Genomic DNA, 18,837 nt, shown 5'->3' with positions numbered 1-18,837 from the left:
TAACTGGGAGACTACATTTGGAAGGTTGAAATGGGCTAATTGGGACAACCTTTGTAAAGTTTAAAGCCAAAAATGTTTTAATGGAACTTGTTACTGTAGTCTTGTCATTTTAGAGAATTGTATACATATTTCAGGGAAAAATAATGTTATTGCTGATGCTTTATCACGGATTTAACCATGTTAACTCATAGATGGCGATGGTATAAAGAGAATGCTGTTCATTATTAGCAGAGTGAATGGTGTGTAAATGCGGGAATAAAATTGTTAGTGTTTTATCAATTTCTATTTCTTGCATTGTAATAAAACGCATTTCAGGAATAGTGTTTCATTTCGCCAGGTGGGAGGTGTCACGGTCCTGTGTTTTGTTTTCCTCCTCGGAAATATTGCGGTGCCCCTTTAAGACTGTAAAAGATCAGTACATCTTTAAGGCAGAAAGTTCCGGAGGCTCAGTGAGCCAGAGTGCATTCTGGTTGCTAAGCAACAGCCAGAAAGAGAGAAAGGATGAGATTCAATGTTGCAGTTTTGATTTTGAAAACTAGCTGGTAAAAAACTGCTTTTAAGCAGAGCTCTGAGACAATTTAAACTGAAGGGAAAAGAGCTGTGTTATTTCTCTCTGAAAATTCTACAAAGCTTCAAGCTGAATTAATTTCATAAAAAAATAAGAGAAAGCTTTTTCTTTCACAACAAATTATTGATATCTGCTGTGTTCATTGCTCAGAAAAAAGAAGAGTTTCATACTACAATAGCCGAACTGTTGAACCCCTATCTTTGGGAGGACCTTCTGTTTTCATCGGACCTTGGAAGACTGCAAGTGCACTTTGACTGTGTTGTATTGGAAGACCATTCATCAGGAATGTAAATGCAAAGACTATTTTTTTAAGTCAGCTAATTTAAAACCAAGTATATGTATGCGAATGCAGGAGATAGATTTTAAGTTATAAGGTCTTTAGATATTGGTTTATCTTAGTAGTGTTTAAGATTTTAGTTTTTTTAAATAAATAGCTTAATTTGTTGATATCTAGAGATACCTAGTTTGGTTCGCTTCATTCGGGGGGTTATTAGATTGTTTAATTTGGCTGCTTTTTTTCGATTTGGAAAGCTTAAAGAAATATGCTGCGACCTGTGGAGTGACGGAACTAAATTGACAGTGCGTTACTCCCAACGCAATCAGAATCATATTTTGATTGGGGGCTTTGTCCTGAGCGGTCGCAACAATCCGAACAGGAGTTCCTGCTTTCAGGAGAGAAAGACGGAGAAATGGAGAAACCAAGTGCAGTACCCATCAACTGTAAAGTAATAACATTTCTTCTTCTTTGGCCTCCTGATCTCGAGAGACAATGGGTAAGCGCCTGGAGGTGGTCAGTGGTTTGTGGAGCAGCGCCTGGAGTGGCTATAAAGGCCAATTCTAGAGTGACAGACTCTTCCACAGGTGCTGCAGAAAAATGTGTTGGTTGGGGCTGTGACACAGTTGGCTCTCCCCTTGCGCATCTGTCTTTTTTCCTGCCAACTGCTAAGTCTCTTCGACTCGCCACGCTTTAGCCCCGACTTTATGGCTGCCCGCCAACTCTGGCAATCGCTGGCAACTGACTCCCACAACTTGTGATCAATGTCACAGGACTGATCACAAGTTAAATTAATACATCTCAATGAGTAGGGTAAGTGTTAAAGACCTCATCTTGGGAAAAAATTTGAAACAGCGCACGATGAACCAAGATAAACACCAATGAAAGAGCATGTTCTGAGAAACTCTCCTTACCCCGAGGTGTGCATCATTTTCGCTACAGCAGCAGGAATAACACTGAGCAGCCCTTTGGAATCCTGGGTAGAGGCTGAGCCAATGCTGGCAAAGATTTCAAGGATGATCTGAGCATCAGCATCAGCAAGGTGAGGCCGAACACATTTTGTGCGCATGTCATACTTGCTGGCTCCAGTCAGGATCTTCAGAGTCTGTGGAGACAAACATCAGCTTTGTGTCCTATTTTATTAAGAACTTTATGAACCAAATAAAACCAGTGAAACATATTGGGGAGAGGGCAACATTTACCGTCAATAGTTTTAAAAGAAAAAAAACTTGCATTTCTAGAGCCACTGTCCCGACCTCAGGTCATACCAAAACACTGCACAGCCAATTAAATATTCTTCAAGTGTAATATAGGAAACGCAGCAGCTGATTTACACACAGCAAAGCCCCATTAGCAGTAACGAAACAATAACCAGGTAATATGGATTTAGTTTACAGTGGATATAGTGTCATAATGGCAGAGAATGCGGCCATTCAGCCCATCAAATCCATGCTGGCTCTCTGCAGAGCAATACAATCAGTCCCATTCCCCAGCTTTATCCCTGTAGCCCTTTAAGTATATTTCCCTCAAGAGCCATCCAATTTCTTTTTCAAATCATTCATTTCCGCTTCCACCACCCGTGTAGGCAGCAAGTACCAGGTCATTGCCATTCGTCACATAAAAAAGTTCATCCTCAAATTTCTGCTGCATAGCTTGCCCGAAATCTTAAATATGTTTTTAGTGATGTTGGTTGAGATATAAGCGTGGAAACCAGGGAGAACCCTCTGCTGCTTTTTTACACCCACCCGAGTGTGTATACAAGGTCATAGTTTAACGTTTCATCCCAAAAACTCAAGACACTCTAGGGTTCCCTCAGTAGTGCACTGGAGGGCCAGCCTACATTTTGCGCTGAAGTTTGTGGAATGGTACTTGAACCCACAACCTTCTGACTCCATGCTACCTCCAAGCCATGGCTGTTATAATAATACCTAGTGATCAGTTGCCTCTCCTTCATGTTAACTGCATGGCAAACAAAATCAATTCTAATGTTTAAAATATCACAGAAAACAACAGAGACCAGAAGATTACAAATGATATTCTCAAGGTTTTCCTCCCAACAAATTGATTTTGCTATAAATGGTTGTCCAAGTAGCACCACCAGTATACTACTTCCAGGTGGTGCTCCTCACAACTCCTCCAGTGCCGAATCTCCCTCCAGTCTCTCAACTTGAATGCAAGCTCCGAATGCTGGTTTGAAATTAGCAACAACCCACCATGATCAAAAGAGAGAGATTTAAAATCAGCAGAAGTTAAAACTGACACCAGAAGGGAGAGCTGCCATTTAAATATCTCAGTGCTGGAAGTAGCTGTGGATAGGGATACTCTAATTGAGCTGAGAAAGAACAGAGACCACATATTTATAAATTCCAGCTGACATGAGCTTTATACGAGGGTTACAGATTTTCAGTTTTTTGGCTAAAATTGTAGGGGGTCTTGTACTAGAGTATAAATGGTGATTTTGCTTGGTTAAATAGTGAGATTAAACATAAATGACAAAGGACAGGCCATCAACCTGCAACCTTAACACTGACAAAATTATCTGGACTGGAGAGAAAACACTACATCCATTTCTAAATGTTCTTCTGGTATATTTTAACCTTAATAAATGTGCCCCTGGGGGAAGAACCATAAGGTGCTTGGCTCCGTCAGGAAAGGAAAGGGAAAACAAAAGAGCAAAACAATTCTTCAATTAGATGCTTAACTTACTGCCAGAGCAGCCTGCTGAACAAGAGCAGAATTCTTGTGCTCTTGCATACAGGACAGAACACTCTTGATTCCTCCCTCTGTGGCAAACAGTGCTCTCCAGTCATATCGCTGCATCAGAATGTAAATCAACCGCAAGCAGGTGACAACCAGGGGCTTCTCCTTGGACAGGTTAGTCAATTCTTCCACCAGCACTTTGATCAGTTTGTCCCTTTGGTTAAGGCCGGAATCCACTTTAAGAGGCAGCTTCTCCCGTGTGCTGTCCTCCTCCAACATTTTAGTAATGAACTTGAAACCTGCCACCTGCAAACTTATATCAGAGCTTGACTTCTTCATGATCTCCACCACCTCCCCCATCTTCTCCAAATTACTCTTGCGTCCAGTCACTTTTGGGCAGTTGAGCACTAATGAAAAAAATATTTCTTTTAGTTCCTGTTAGTTCTGGAATAGCTGACATCAAAGCATAAACAAGGAGTCAGTCATAATGGCACAGAATTCAGCCCATTAATTCTATGCCCACTCTCTGTACAACAATCCAGTCAATCTCATTCCTCTGCTCTAATCCTGTAGCAATGCAAGTTTATTTCCCACCCAATTTCCTTTCGCAATCATTCATTGTCTCTGTTTTGTAGGGAGCGAGTTGCAGGTCATTACCACTCACTGCGTAAAAAGTTCTTTGCACATCCCTCTTGCATCTCTTTCCCAAAAACGTAAATCTGAGTCCCCTAGTCCTTGTCCATCAGCTAATGGGAACAGTTTTTCTTGGTCTACCTTATCTAAACCTGTCATAATCTTGTACACCTCTATCAAATCTCCCCTCAGTCACATTTGTTCTACGAAGAACAAACCTAGCTTCTCCAACCTAACCTTGTAACTAAAATTCCTCATCCCTGGAATAATTCTGGTAAATCTCCTCTGCACACTCTCAAGGACCCTCTCATCCTTCCTAAAGTGTGGTGACCAGAACTGGACACAATACTCTAGTTGTGGTCTAACCAGAGTTTTATAAAAGGTTCAGCATAACTTCCCTGCATTTATTCTCAATGCCTCTATTTATAACACCCAAGATCCCATATGCTTTGCTAACCACTCTCTCAATATGTCCTGCCACAATTAAAGATCAATGCACATGAACCCCCCAGGCCCCTCTGTCCCTGCACACTCTTTAGAATTGCACCATTAAGTATATATTATCTCTCCCTATCCCTTCTGCCAAAATGCATCATCTCACACTTTTCTGTATTAACTTCCATCTGGCTGCCCATTTTGCTAGCCTATGTCCTGTTGCAGTCAATTGGTATCATCCTCACGGTTTGCCACTTCTTAAGTTGGTATCATTGGCAAACTTTGAAATTTTACTCTGTGTTCCAACATCCAGGTCATGGTAGCCAAGCAACCCAGAAGTAGTGAGGTCCCAGTGTGCCAAGTCATGGACTACCATCAGAATTTTTAAAAAGACTGCGTTTGCTGACAACGCAACCACTAGATGGCGCTGTACTAGCACATGCACAAATGCCGGCTCATCCACTTAAACATTACCGTCTGCAACATTCTGCCAGGATTAAAGATGGCGCTGCTCAATTTATCACAGAAAAACAACTTCAACTCATGGCAGCACACAATGGACATGTTTGATACACAGTGATACACTGTCTAAAGTCTCATAAGAACAGCACCTCTGACAGTGCTGCACATCCTCCATAATTCTGAGAGGTTTCAGTGCCATCCCACTCTCCACTTCCCCCACTCACCCTTCCAACCCCCTGGGAATTTTGGGGGGGGGTTGGAGGTGCGAGCGGCCAGACAGCAGGATGGGGGGGCACAGGGTGCGAGCGGCCGGACAGCGGGATGGAGGGGGGGGGGGGGGGGGGAGAGCAAGCGGCCGGACAGCAGGATAGGGGTGGGGGGGAGATGAGAGCGGGGATTAAATGGGATTGGGGGGGGTGTGGGGGAAAGAGAGCAAACAGCAAGCAGCCTGGAGTGAGTGGCCAGGGGGCGGGTGGTTGGGGGGGGGGGAGTGGTGATCGTTTTTCTGCGCATGCGACATTTAATGTCAGTGGGCCGCTGCACTGTCAGGATTCACTTTGTTAAAAAAAAACATGAAATCTGCCAAAGAGTCATAAAAACCCATTATTCTTCACCTTTCTCCGGCCTACACGCGAGTCCAGCCCCACACTATGCAGTTAAAATTTTCTTCCCTGAGACTAACTTTAGGGATGGACAATAAATGCAGTCTTCCAGAGTCATCTACATCCCAAAACAAACAAAAAAGTCACTATTTACCCCATGAAAAGACAGTAGCATCCTTTCCATCTCCATATGTTTCATCTAACCTTGATTGCAATTCATTTATTAGTATGTAAAATTAAAGCGCATGGGATTAGGGGTAGTGTATTGTGATGGATAGAAAATTGGTTGGCAGACAGGAAAGAGTAGGGATCAATGGGTCTTTTTCTGAATGGCAGGCAGTGAGTAGTGGGGTATCGCAGGGATCGGTGCTAGGACCCCCAGCTATTCACAATATACATTACTGATTTGCACATGACACAAAACTGGGTGGGAGGGCGAGTTGTGAGGAGGATGCAGAGAGGCTTCAGGGTGATTTGGACAAGTTGAGTGAGTGGGCTAATGCATGGCAGATGCAGTATAATGTGGACAAATGTGAGGTTATCTACTTTGGTAGCAAAAACAGGAAGGCAGATTATCTGAATGGCTAGAAACTGAGAGAGGGGAATATGCAGCGAGACCAGGGTGTTCTTGTACACCAGTCGCTGAAGGTAAGCATGCAGGTCCAACAGGCGGTAAAAAAGACAAATGGTATGTTGGCCTTCATAGCGAGAGGATTCGAGTACAGGAGCAGGGATGTCTTGCTGCAATTATACAGGGCCTTGCAGAGGCCACACCTAGAATATTGTGAACAGTTTTGGTCTCCTTATCTGAGGAAGGATGTTCTTGCTATAGAGGGAGTGCAACAAAGCTTTACCAGACTGATTCCTGGGATGGTGGGATTGAAGTAGGAGGAGAGATCGAGTCGGTTAGGAATATATTCGCTGGAGTTCAGAAGAGTGAGGGGGGATCTCATAGAAACCTATAAAATTCTAACAGGACTTGACAGGGTAGATGCAGGAAGGATGTTCCCGATGGTGGGGGAGTCCAGAACCAGGGGTCATAGTCTAAGGATACGGGGTAAACCTTTCAGGACTGAGATGAGGAGAAATTTCTTCACCCAGAGAGTGGAGAAGCTGTGGAATTTGCTACCACAGAAAGCAGCTGAGGCAAAAACATTGTATGTTTTCAAGGAGGAGTTAGATATAGCTCTTGGGTCTAAAGGGATCAAAGGGTATGGGGGAAAAGCAGGAACAGGTTACTGAGTTGGATGATCAGCCACGATCATAATGAATGGCGTTCAGGCTCGAAGGGCCGAATGGCGTACTCCTGCTCCTATTTTCTATGTTTCTATTCTCACAATGGGAAGGTGCACGTGTTCTTACAGAAGATTTAGAAATGATTCAAGCTGTTGCTCACCTCCCTACATAAAATATTGTCCACATATACCCAAAAATCCCTGACTGACAGGCAGACCTGTTGATCCTTTTCTCAACTAGTCAGCAGACAACCTATCGACATGACTAGCTGCAAACATGAGAATAAAAGGAGAAGTGAGATCAGATCTGTGATTTCACAGAGTCTGAACTGAATAGGAGGAAAAACAAAATATCATGAAGTCATATGACAAGGAGTCACGTAGGGTGACTATCCTGGTAAACTTTTAATTTCATTTAAATTAATTGACTATAAAGAAAGACCAAATCAATTAATTGGTATAAAAACTAAAATCAATTTGATAGTTTATCATATTAATTACAAGTGTTCAGTTAACTAATCAGATCTCAGGGGTAAAATTAAAACTAAATCGCAAGGGACAGTAACACCAAAGGGATCTGAATTTTTCAGTAAAGTAAAATCTGAGATATATAAATAACAGTTCACTTAACTCTCAACCTGCACAAGAGACGCAGCTGATTGGTGAGTAGCTGGTGAGAGTTTAAGTCTCAAGTTAATTTCTGTTTCATCAATTAATCATCTAATAAATAGAGGCATGGCAGGACATCTTGGTCCTGTGGAGTACGCATCATGTTCCATGTGGGAACTCCAGGACACTTCTCATGTCCTGGACAACTGCACATGCAGAAAGTGTCATCAGATGGAGCAGTTGAGTTCTGGGTTTCGGAACATGAGCAGCAGCTGGCATCACTGTGGTGCATCTGCGAGGTGACAGTTTTGTGGATAGCACATTTCTAAATGTAGTCACCCCGCAGCTCAAGTATGTGCAGGCAGAGGGGGAACAGGTGACTGCCAGGAAGTCATGGAGGACCAGGCAGGTAGTGCAGGAGACACCCGAGTGCCTCTCACTCGCCCACCAGCATTCAGTTCTGTTTCAATACTGGTGAATGTGATGATTCCTCTGGGGAGTGCAGCCAGAGCCAAGTCCACAGCACCACAGCTGGCTCAGCTGTGCAGGGAGACAGGAGATCGAGAAAGCGAAAGTGATAGGGGATCCTAGGTTAAGGGAACAGACAGGCATTTCTGCGGCTGCGAACGTGAATCCAGGATGGCATGATGCCTCCCTGATGCCAGGGTCAAGGATGTCACTGAGCAGCTGCAGAGCACACTGAGGGGAGGTGGTGAAAAGCCAGTGGTCATGATCCATATCAGTACCAACAACATAGGCAGAAAGAGGGATGAGGGTCTGCAGGCAGATTTTAGGGTGCTATGAAAGAAACTGGCAACCAGGGCCTCAAAGATTTACGGTAAGGGGCAGGAGGTTTAGAGGGGATTTGAGGAAATATCTTTTCACCCAGAGGGTGGTTGGAATCTGGAACACACTGCCTGAAGGGGTGGTAGAGGCAGGAACCCTCACAACATTTAAGTATTTAGATGAGCATTTCAAACACCATAGGACACAAGGCTACGGGCCAAGTGCTGGAAAATGGGATTATAGAACAGATAGCTGCTTGATGGCCAGCACAGACACGAAGGGCCTGTTTCTGTGCTGTATAACTCTATGACTCAAAGGTAGCAATCTCCGGATTAGTCATGGTGTCACCTGCTTGTGAGTATAGAAATAGGAGGATAGAGCAGATGAATGCGTGGCTGAAGAAATGGTATAGGAGGGAGGGTTTTAGATTACTGGGACATTGGGACCAGTTCTGGAAGAGATGGGATCTGTACAGCCGAATGGGTTGCATCTGAACAGAATTGGGACAAATGTCCTTGTGGGGCAGTTGGTTGGTATTATTGGGGAGGGTTTGAACTAACTTGGTAAAGGTGTGGGAACCAGGAGGTATCAGAAAGGAAAAGCAAGGTGCACAGAGAATTGGGAGAGACAGATAGCACTAGAGTAAAAAATAGCAAGATATAAGGTTGGGGTCAGAGTAAGATGGAATGTAATAAGGTCCAAATTAGGTTTAATGTGCATGAATGCGAACGCATGGAGTGAGGTAAACAAGGTTGGTGAGCTGCAGGCACAGGGAGCCACGTGGAAATATGATGTGGCGATAACGGAGATCCAGTTCAAGAAAGAGCAAGACTGGGTACTAAACATTCCCAGATACAAGCTGTTCAGAGCAGACTGAGAAACAGGAGGGGACACAGTATTGATAAAGGAGAATATTACAGTGCTGGAGAGAAAAGACATCCCAGAGAGGTGAAGGACAGAATCTATCTGGTTAGAACTAAGAAACAATCGAGGTGCCATTACATTACTGGGTATTCTATAAGGCACCAACTAGTGGGAAAGATATAGAGGAACAAATTTGAAAGGAAATACAAAGGGATGTAAAAACTATTGAGTAGTTATACTGGGGGACTTTAACTATCCCAGAATAGACTGGGATAATAAAGGCAAAGAGGGGAAAGAGTTTTTGAGGTGTGTTCAGGAGAATTTTCTTCATCAGTATGTTTTCAACAGGAGGCATTCCTCGATCTGGTTCTGGGGAATGAGGTGGGTCAAGTGGATGAAGTGTCAGCACGGGAACATTTAGGTGACAGTGGTCAGAATATAAGTTTTAGGCTAGCTCTGGGAAAGGATAAGGAACAATCCAGAATAAAAATAATTTATTGTAGGAAGGTCAATTTCAATGGGGTAAGAACGGATCTGGCCCAGGTAAAGTGGAATCAATGATTGTTCCACTACAGTTTTGCCTGCCAATGAGCTGCATTTAGAGAGGAGATAGTTGGGTACAGTCGAGGTACATTCCTACGAGGGGGAAGGGTAGGACAAGCAAAACCAGCGTTCCCTGGATGACACAAGCAATAGAGATGATGATGAAGCAGATAAAGAGTACGTGACAAATGTTGGGTTGTTAATGCAAGTGAGAACCAAGCTGAATATAGGAGGTTGAAGGTAAATGGAAAAGGAATTAAGAGCAGCAAACACACAGAAGAGGAGACTGGCAGCTAACATAAAAATCCAAAAGTCTTCTATCAGTATTTAAATAGTAAAAAGATGGTAAAAGGAGTGTGGCCGATTAGGGATCAAGAGGGGGATTAAAGCATGGAGGCAGAAGGCATAGCTGAGGTATTAAATCAGTACTTGCACCTGTCTTTACCAAGGAAGGTGCTGCCAAAGTTGTAGTGAAAGAGGAGGTCGTTGAGACTCTGGACGCGCTATAAATTGATAAAGAGGAAGCATCAGAATGGCTGGCTGTAATTCAAGTTGATAAGTCACCAGTGCTGAATGAAATGCATCCAAGGATACTTAGGGAAGTGGAAATTGCAGAGGCACTGGCGATAATCTTTCAATCCCCCCTAGATACAGGGGTGGTGCCAGAAGACTGGTGAAAGGAAATGTTACACCCTTGTTTAAAATAGGGTGTAAGGATAAACACTGCAAATACAAGCCAGTCAGTTTAACCTGGGTGGAGGGAAAACTTTTACCAACTATATTCTGGGATAAAATCCCAGAGAAAAAAAAGGGGAAGTGGCAACACGGATACAATGTTTGCTGAGTAACAGGAAACAGACAGTGGTGGTGAACGGTTGTTTCTCAGACTGAAGGAAGGTTAGAGTCGGGCTCCCCAGGGGTCGATATTAGGATTAAAAACAGAAAGCACTGGAAATACTCAGCAGGTCTGGCAGCATCTGTGGAGAGAGAAACAGAGCTAACGTTTCAGGTCTGTGACCTTTCATCAGAACTGGCAAAAGGTTAGAAATGTACTAGGTTTTAAGCAAATAAAGCAGGGGCGGGGGGGAAAGAAAACAAAAGGGACGGTATGTGACAGGGCAGAGGGCAGGAGGGATTAACTGACAAGGAGGTCATGGGATAAAGGGAATGCGAATGGTTTGGTGAAAGACAAAGCATTAGTGCAGAGAGAGTGTTAACAGAATAAATCAATAGCTCTGTCCAAAAGCACAAACATGAAAAACCACGTTTAAGGCAGGCACATGGTACAAAAAATGATCAAACTAAATAAAATAAAATAATAAAAAAGGGCCAGTCATGCTCTGAAATGATTGAACTCAATGTTGAGTCCGGAAGGCCGTAGCATGCATAATCGAAGATCAAGTGCTGTTCCTCGAGCTTGCGTTGTTGTTTACTCGAACACTGCAGCAAGCCCAGGACAGAAATATCCACCAAGTGGTCACCCAATCTGCGTTTGGTCTCCCCAATGTAGAGGAAACTACATTGTGAGCAGTGAATACAGTATATTACATTGAAGGAAGTACAAGTAAATCGTTGCTACACCTGAAAGGAGTGTTTGGGGCCTGGGATAGTGAGGAGAGAGGAGGTAAAAGGGGCAGGTATTACACCTCCTGCGATTGCAGGGGAAGGTGCCGTGGGAAGGGGACGAGGTGGTGGGGGTAATGGAGGAGTGGAACAGGGTGTCACGGAGGGAACGATCCCTTCGGAATGCTGACGGGGAGGGGAAGATGCCTTTGGTAGTGGCATCACGCTGGATGTGACGGAAATGGCGGAGGATGATCCTTTGGATATGGAGGCTGGTGGGGTGGAAAGTGAGGACAAGGGGAACCCTGTCACGATTCTGGGAGGGAGGGGAAGGGGTGAAGGCAGAAGTGCAGGAAATGGGCCGGACACGGTTGAGGCCCTATCACACAATAGGGGGGAATCCTAGGTTGAGGAAAAAGGAAGACAGATCAGAAGCACTGCAGTGGAAGGTTACATCATCATAGCAGATGCGTCGGAGATGGAGAAACTGGGAAAATGGAATGGAGACCTTACAGGAGGCAGGGTGTGAAGAAGTGTAGTCGAGGTAGCTGTGGGAGTCGGTGGGCTTATAATGAATATTAGTAGACAGTCTATCCCCAGAAATGGAGGCCGAGAATTCAAGGAAGCGAACGGAAGTGCCAGATGGACCATGTAAAGGTGAGAGAAAGGTGGAAATTGGAAGCAAAGTTGTTTTTTTTTAACGAGGTACAGCACTGAAACAGGCCCTTCGGCCCACCGAGTCTGTGCCGACCAAGAACCACCCATTTATACTAACCCTACAGTCATCCCATATTCCCTACACCTACCTACACTAGGGTTAATTTACAATGGCCAATTTACCCATCACCTGCAAGTCTTTGGCAGTGGGAGGAAACCGGAGCACCCGGCGAAAACCCACGCGGTCACAGGGAGAACTTGCAAACTCCACACAGGCAGTACCCAGAATTGAACCCGGGATCCCTGGAGCTGTGAGGCTGCGGTGCTAACCACTGCGCCGCCCTGATAAAGTTTTCCAGTTCGGGGCCGGTAGTCATCAATGTATTGGAAAAAAATTTGGGGAGGGCGCTAAGTAGTACTGGAACAAGGAATGTTCGACATACCCCACAAAAGACAGGCATAACTAAGACCCAAGCAGGTACCCATTGCAACACCTTTTATTTGAAGGAAGTGAGTGGAGTTGAAGGAGAAGTTGTTCAATGTGAGAACAAGTTCAGCCAGGCAGAGGAGGGTGGTGGTGGATGGGAACTGGTTGGGCCTCTGTTCAAGGAAGAAACGGAGAGTCCTCAAACCGTCCTGGTGGGACGGTAAATTCCTCAACAAACAGATTTAACAAAATCAGAAGCAATTTCCTAACAGCTTCAAAAGATCCTTTGGAGGTGTAGGCTGGTGAGGCCCATCTCTCCTGAACATCCAAGGCCCCAAACACTCCTTTCAGGTGAAGCAGCGATTTACTTGTACTTCTTTCAATTTAGTATACTGTATTCGCTGCTCACAATGCGGTCGCCTCTACACTGGGGAGACCAAACGCAGACTGGGTGACCACTTTGTGGAATACCTCCGCTCAGTCCCCGAGCTTCCAGTTGCTTGCCATTTCAACACATCCCCCTGCTCTCATGCCCACATTTGTGGCCTGGGCTTGCTGTGGCGTTCCACTGAATATCAATGTAAGCTCAAGGAACAGCACCTCATTTTTCAATTAGGCACTCCGGACTGAACACTGAGTTCAATAATTTCAGAGCATGACTGGCCCTATTTTTTATTTTATTTAGTTTTATCATTTTTTGTACCATATGCCTGCCTTAAACTTGGCTTTTTATGTTTGTGTTTTTGGACAGAGCTGTTTATTATTCTGTTAACACTCTCTCTGCACTAATGCTTTGTCTTTCACCACACCATTAGCACACACCCTTTGTCTTTGCTCTATGACCTCCTTGTCAGTTATTCTCTCCTGCCCTCTGTCCTATCACATACCTTCCCTATTGTTCTCTTTCACCACCTCCCACCCCCAATCCACCCACCACCCTGGCTTTATTTGCTTAAAATATTACATTTCTAACCTTTGCTAATTCTGATGAAAGGTCACTGACCTGAAACGTTAACTCTGCTTCTCTCTCCACAGATGCTGCCAGACCTAGAGTATTTCCAGTGCTTTCTGTTTTTATTTCAAATTCACAGCATCCGCCATATTTCGCTTTTATTTTAGTCGATATTGGGACCACTGCTTTTCTTGATTTATATTAATAACCGAGACTTGAGTGTGCAGGGTGCAATTTCAACACTTGCAGATGAAACAAAAATTGGATGAATTGTGAACTGTGAGGAGGATAGTGATAGACTTCAAGAGGACATCGACAAGGTGCTAGAATGGGCAGACATGGACAGATGAAATTTAACGCAGAGAAGTGTAAAGTGACTCATTTTGGGAGAAAGACGAGGAGAAGGAATATAAACTAAAGGATACAATTGTAAAGGCGGTGCAGGAAGAGAGGGCCAAATCATTGAAGGTGGCAAGGCAGATTGAAGCAGTTAAGTGTCATGAAAGTGTTTCTATTTTTGTTAAGTATATTTTTTGAGGAATTCCTATTCAAAAAGGAGAAATGTTGGACCACATTTTTTCCCAAGGGGGCCATCAAGAGGACATGAAAAGGACTTGTTTGACATCATTTATTGGGTGTCACATGACTCAAGTTAAAAATAGAACAGAAACCTTGGTAGCCAGGGGAGGTGTGTGCAGAGAAGTGACAGGTCAAAAATGGACTCTCTGTTTCCGGTTAGACTTTTGAATTGTTTCCAGTTGGGATGAACTGTTTAAAAAGGGGTTGGAGTTTTTAAAAATCAGCCTGAAGTGCAGAACCCCTGCTCAGCTCAGCCTGCAGAACAGAAGAAAAAATGGGAGAGAACTTTCAAGGAGAAGACATTCCAAAGGAAGGAGACTACAACCCAGCTCAGCTTTCCAGCGCCTCCCTAAAAGACCCTGAGAAGTCCATTGTGTCAACTCATCTTGTCTTTGAAGAAAAGCCTGCTAAATTAATTCTCAATGCTGCCTGAAAAGCACCGTTCTAAAAGATCCCAGTGACCCATCTATGTCTACTCGGAGGCCAGACTCTATGCCAGTTTTAGAACACAACAGATCTCATCTGCTGTTTCTTCAAGAATGAGCAAGTATTCAGCCCAACTGTGTTTTTTGGTTTGTAATAAAGCTCTAAAAACAAAACTCCCTTTATTTTTCAGGTTAGAGTGAGAGTGTCACTAAAGTAAAGAGGGAACTTTAATATTTCAATCTGTGTGTTTATGTTTTACTTCATTACTGATTAAGACTTGTTTTATACTAAACTGATAATTTTGTTATTTAAGAAACCTGGTTGGTGTGTTTTATTCTGGGATCAAAATAGAGTCTATGATTGACCGTATCGGTAAGTGGGAGAAAAAAAATAAACATTATGTTGTGACCCGTGGAGAAATGGAACTAGAATAAACCATGCACAGCAACTGCCTCGGTCGTACCATATCACTGGGGACTCTTTGTGGGATAAACCCAACGCTGACATACAATTGTAAGTGGGGTCATAATAATTGAAAAAGGAAAAAAATAAAAAGAACCAGGTTTCTTGTGCAATAGAATGAAGTCTACACCACCAGAATGTCTTTAACAGTTGCTGTGACTTTTCTGGGAATGGAGGGTGTATCCCTGAGTGATTGGAGGAACTTAATAGCAATGGCAGCAAAACTGGGATTAGAGTTAAAACCAGGAGCTAAGAAGGAGAGATAATTGAAGAAATAGATTATTTGCAATTGGAAGAAGAAAGCAAACCAGAGGGTAGTGCAGTTGAATTAGCTAAAATTCAGTTACAGATGAATTAGCTCGAGTGTTAATAGAAAAAAAAGAGGAAAAAGAATTGAAAAAACTTGAACTTAAAAGAGAATTGACAATGAAGAAACTTGAATTTGAGGAAAAGGAAAGGAAAAGATAAAGAGAAAGAAAAGGAATTCTAATTTTAAAAAGATGGAACGAAGGCAGAAGAGTGGCCTTGGCTCCAAGGAAAGTTCTGGTGAGAAAAGATCTGACTCCAGCCCAGGACCCAGCGCAGAGATGTTTAAATTTGTACAAGTCCTCCCTAAGTTTGAGGAGAAGGGGTGTAGAGGCATTTTTCATTTCTTTTGAAAAGATAGCAAAACAGATTAAGTGGCCAAAGGAAAGTTGGTCACTGCTTATGCAAAGCAGATTGATGGGCAGAACTCAAAAAGTTTACGCCATGCTTTCCGGGGAGGCTTCTGCAGGTTATGAGATGGCAAAAAAGGCTATTCTCGCTGCGTATGAGTTTGTCCCTGAAGCGTACAGGCAGAAATGCCGGAACCTCTGGAGATTGTCTGGGCAGACTTGTATAGCATTTGAGAGGGTAAAGCAAATTAATGTTGATCGTTGGATATTTTCTTCTTTCTTTTGGGCCTCCTTATCTCGAGAGACAATGGATACGCGCCTGGAGGTGGTCAGTGGTTTGTGAAGCAGCGCCTGGAGTGGCTATAAAGGCCAATTCTGGAGTGACAGGCTCTTCCACAGGTGCTGCAGAGAAATTTGTTTGTCGGGGCTGTTGCACAGTTGGCTCTCCCCTTGCGCCTCTGTCTTTTTTCCTGCCAACTACTAAGTCTCTTCGACTCGCCACAATTTAGCCCTGTCTTTATGGCTGCCCGCCAGCTCTGGCGAATGCTGGCAACTGACTCCCACGACTTGTGATCAATGTCACACGATTTCATGTCGCGTTTGCAGACGTCTTTATAACGGAGACATGGACTGATACCAGTGGCGAGCTCGCTGTACAATGTGTCTTTGGGGATCCTGCCATCTTCCATGCGGCTCACATGGCCAACCCATCTCAAGCGCCGCTGACTCAGTAGTGTGTATATGCTGGGGGTGTTGGCCGCTTCAAGGACTTCTGTGTTGGAGATATAGTCCTGCCACCTGATGCCAAGTATTCTCCGAAGGCAGCGAAGATGGAATGAATTGAGACGTCGCTCTTGGCTGGCTTACGTTGTCCAGGCCTCGCTGCCGTAGAGCAAGGTACTGAGGACACAGGCCTGATACACTGGGACTTTTGTGTTCCGTGTCAGTGCGCCATTTTCCCACACTCTCTTGGCCAGTCTGGACATAGCAGTGGAAGCCTTACCCATGCGCTTGTTGATTTCTGCATCTAGAGACAGGTTACTGGTGATAGTTGAGCCTAGGTAGGTGAACTCTTGAACCACTTCCAGAGCGTGGTCGCCAATATTGATGGATGGAGCATTTCTGACGTCCTGCCCCATGATGTTCGTTTTCTTGAGGCTGATGGTTAGGCCAAATTCATTGCAGGCAGCCACAAACCTGTCGATGAGACTCTGCAGGCACTCTTCAGTGTGAGATGTTAAAGCAGCATCGTCAGCAAAGAGGAGTTCTCTGATGAGGACTTTCCGTACTTTGGACTTCGCTCTTAGACGGGCAAGGTTGAACAACCTGCCCCCTGATCTTGTGTGGAGGAAAATTCCTTCTTCAGAGGATTTGAACGCATGTGAAAGCAGCAGGGAGAAGAAAATCCCAAAAAGTGTGGGTGCGAGAACACAGCCCTGTTTCACACCACTCAGGATAGGAAAGGGCTCTGATGAGGAGCCACCATGTTGAATTGTGCCTTTCATATTGTCATGGAATGAGGTGATGATACTTAGTAGCTTTGGTGGACATCCGATCTTTTCTAGTAGTCTGAAGAGACCACGTCTGCTGACGAGGTCAAAGGCTTTGGTGAGATCAATGAAAGCAATGTAGAGGGGCATCTGTTGTTCACGGCATTTCTCCTGTATCTGACGAAGGGAGAACAGCATGTCAATGGTCGATCTCTCTGCACGAAAGCCACACTGCGCCTCAGGGTAGACGCGCTCGGCCAGCTTCTGGAGCCCGTTCAGAGCGACTCGAGCAAAGACTTACCCCACTATGCTGAGCAGGGAGATTCCACGGTAGTTGTTGCAGTCACCGCGGTCACCTTTGTTTTTATAGAGGGTGATGATTTTGGCATCGCGCATGTCCTGGGGTACTGCTCCCTCGTCCCAGCACAGGCATAGCAGTTCATGTAGTGCTGAGAGTATAGCAGGCTTGGCACTCTTGATTATTTCAGGGGTAATGCTGTCCTTCCCAGGGGCTTTTCCGCTGGCTGGAGAATCAATGGCATCACTGAGTTCCGATTTGGTTGGCTGTATGTCCAGCTCATCCATGACTGGTAGAGGCTGGGCTGCATTGAGGGCAGTCTCAGTGACAGCATTCGCCCTGGAGTACAGTTCTAGGTAGTGCTCAACCCAGCGGTCCATCTGTTTGCGTTGGTCAGTGATTATGTCCCCCGATTTAGATTTGAGGGGGGGCGATCTTCTTGATGGTTGGCCCAAGAGCTCTCTTCATGCCATCATACATTCCTCTGATGTTTCCGGTGTCTGAGGCCAGCTGAATATGACTGCATAGGCGTTGCCAGTAGTCGTTTGCGCAACGCCTAGCTGTTCTTTGTGCAGTACTTCTGGCTGCTTTAAGTGCTGCGGATGTTAAATCGCTGGGGGCTTTCTTGTAGTTCAACAGTGCAATGCGCTTAGTGGCTATGACAGGTTCCAGCTCTTCATTATGAGATTGAAACCAGTCTGCATTTCTCTTCGCACTTTTGCCGTAGGTGGTCAAAGCTGACTCATAGATGGCGTCTCTGATGTGGGCCCACTTGGTCTCAGCATCCCCTGTGGGAGTGTTTTGAAGGGCTGTTACAAGTGAATTTAGAAATTTTTGTAACAGCTGTGGGTGAGAAATTCTGCTCGTGTTGATGCGCGGGTGGCCCTTCTGCTTGGAATGATGCAACTTCTTTGGTCTGAGTCTAACCTTGCTGCACACCAGGGAGTGGTCGGTGTCGCAGTCCGCACTGTGGAAGCTGCGTGTGATTTGAACACTGTTTAAGGCGGCTCGCCTTGTGACAATGAGGTCTAGCTGGTGCCAACGACGTGATCTTGGGTGCCTCCATGAAACCTGGTGACAGGGTTTAGTGTGAAAGAACGAGTTGGTGATGCAGAGGTTATGATAGGTACACAACTCAAGCAGTCTCTGCCCGTTCTCATTCATCCTGCCATAGCGCCCAAGGCAGGAGGGCCATGAGTCATGGTCGGCCCCAACCCTGAGAGGGTAAAGCAAATTAATGTTGATCGTTGGATATGGGCACTAAAAATGTAGGTCACTTATGAGAACCTTAGGGAACTAATTCTCCTGGAAGAATTTAAAAATACACTCCCTCCATTAGTAAGAACCCATGTAGAGAACCAGAAGGTTTCAATGGCCAGACAGGCAGTGGAAATTGATGATTACGAGCTTGTGTATAAGCCTAAACCCTTTGTCCGTCACTCCCACAAAACTAAGAAGGATAGAAGGTGGAAGGGTGAAAGGAAAGCAAGTAGCTGGGGACAAGAAGGGACAGCTGGGAACGCCCCGGGATCTCCTCCTCAGGTCAGAAAGGAAGATGCTAAAGGTGGAAGTGAGATCCGCAGGGCTAAGTATTATCACTGTCACACCTTACTGCA

General features: G+C 44.7%; 1 protein-coding gene across 4 annotated transcripts in view; it reads right to left on the bottom strand.

Moving 5' to 3' along the window:
* Positions 1 to 18,837, bottom strand: part of LOC137366082 (cullin-9) — a 413,970-nt gene that overhangs the window by 226,606 nt on the left and 168,527 nt on the right. For all 4 annotated transcript variants that reach the window (XM_068028163.1, XM_068028162.1, XM_068028164.1 and 1 more), the window contains exons 8-9: positions 3,549 to 3,949; positions 1,757 to 1,947 (exon numbers count right to left, since the gene is read on the bottom strand). In XM_068028163.1, the coding sequence (XP_067884264.1) occupies positions 1,757 to 1,947; positions 3,549 to 3,949 (592 nt within the window). The remainder of the gene's footprint in view (positions 1 to 1,756; positions 1,948 to 3,548; positions 3,950 to 18,837) is intronic.

Source organism: Heterodontus francisci, chromosome 3 (genome assembly GCF_036365525.1).
Source record: "Heterodontus francisci isolate sHetFra1 chromosome 3, sHetFra1.hap1, whole genome shotgun sequence".
Taxonomy (NCBI): domain Eukaryota; kingdom Metazoa; phylum Chordata; class Chondrichthyes; order Heterodontiformes; family Heterodontidae; genus Heterodontus; species Heterodontus francisci.
The sequence above is the reverse complement of the archived record's forward strand: the minus strand, read 5'-3'. Positions and strand labels throughout refer to the sequence as shown.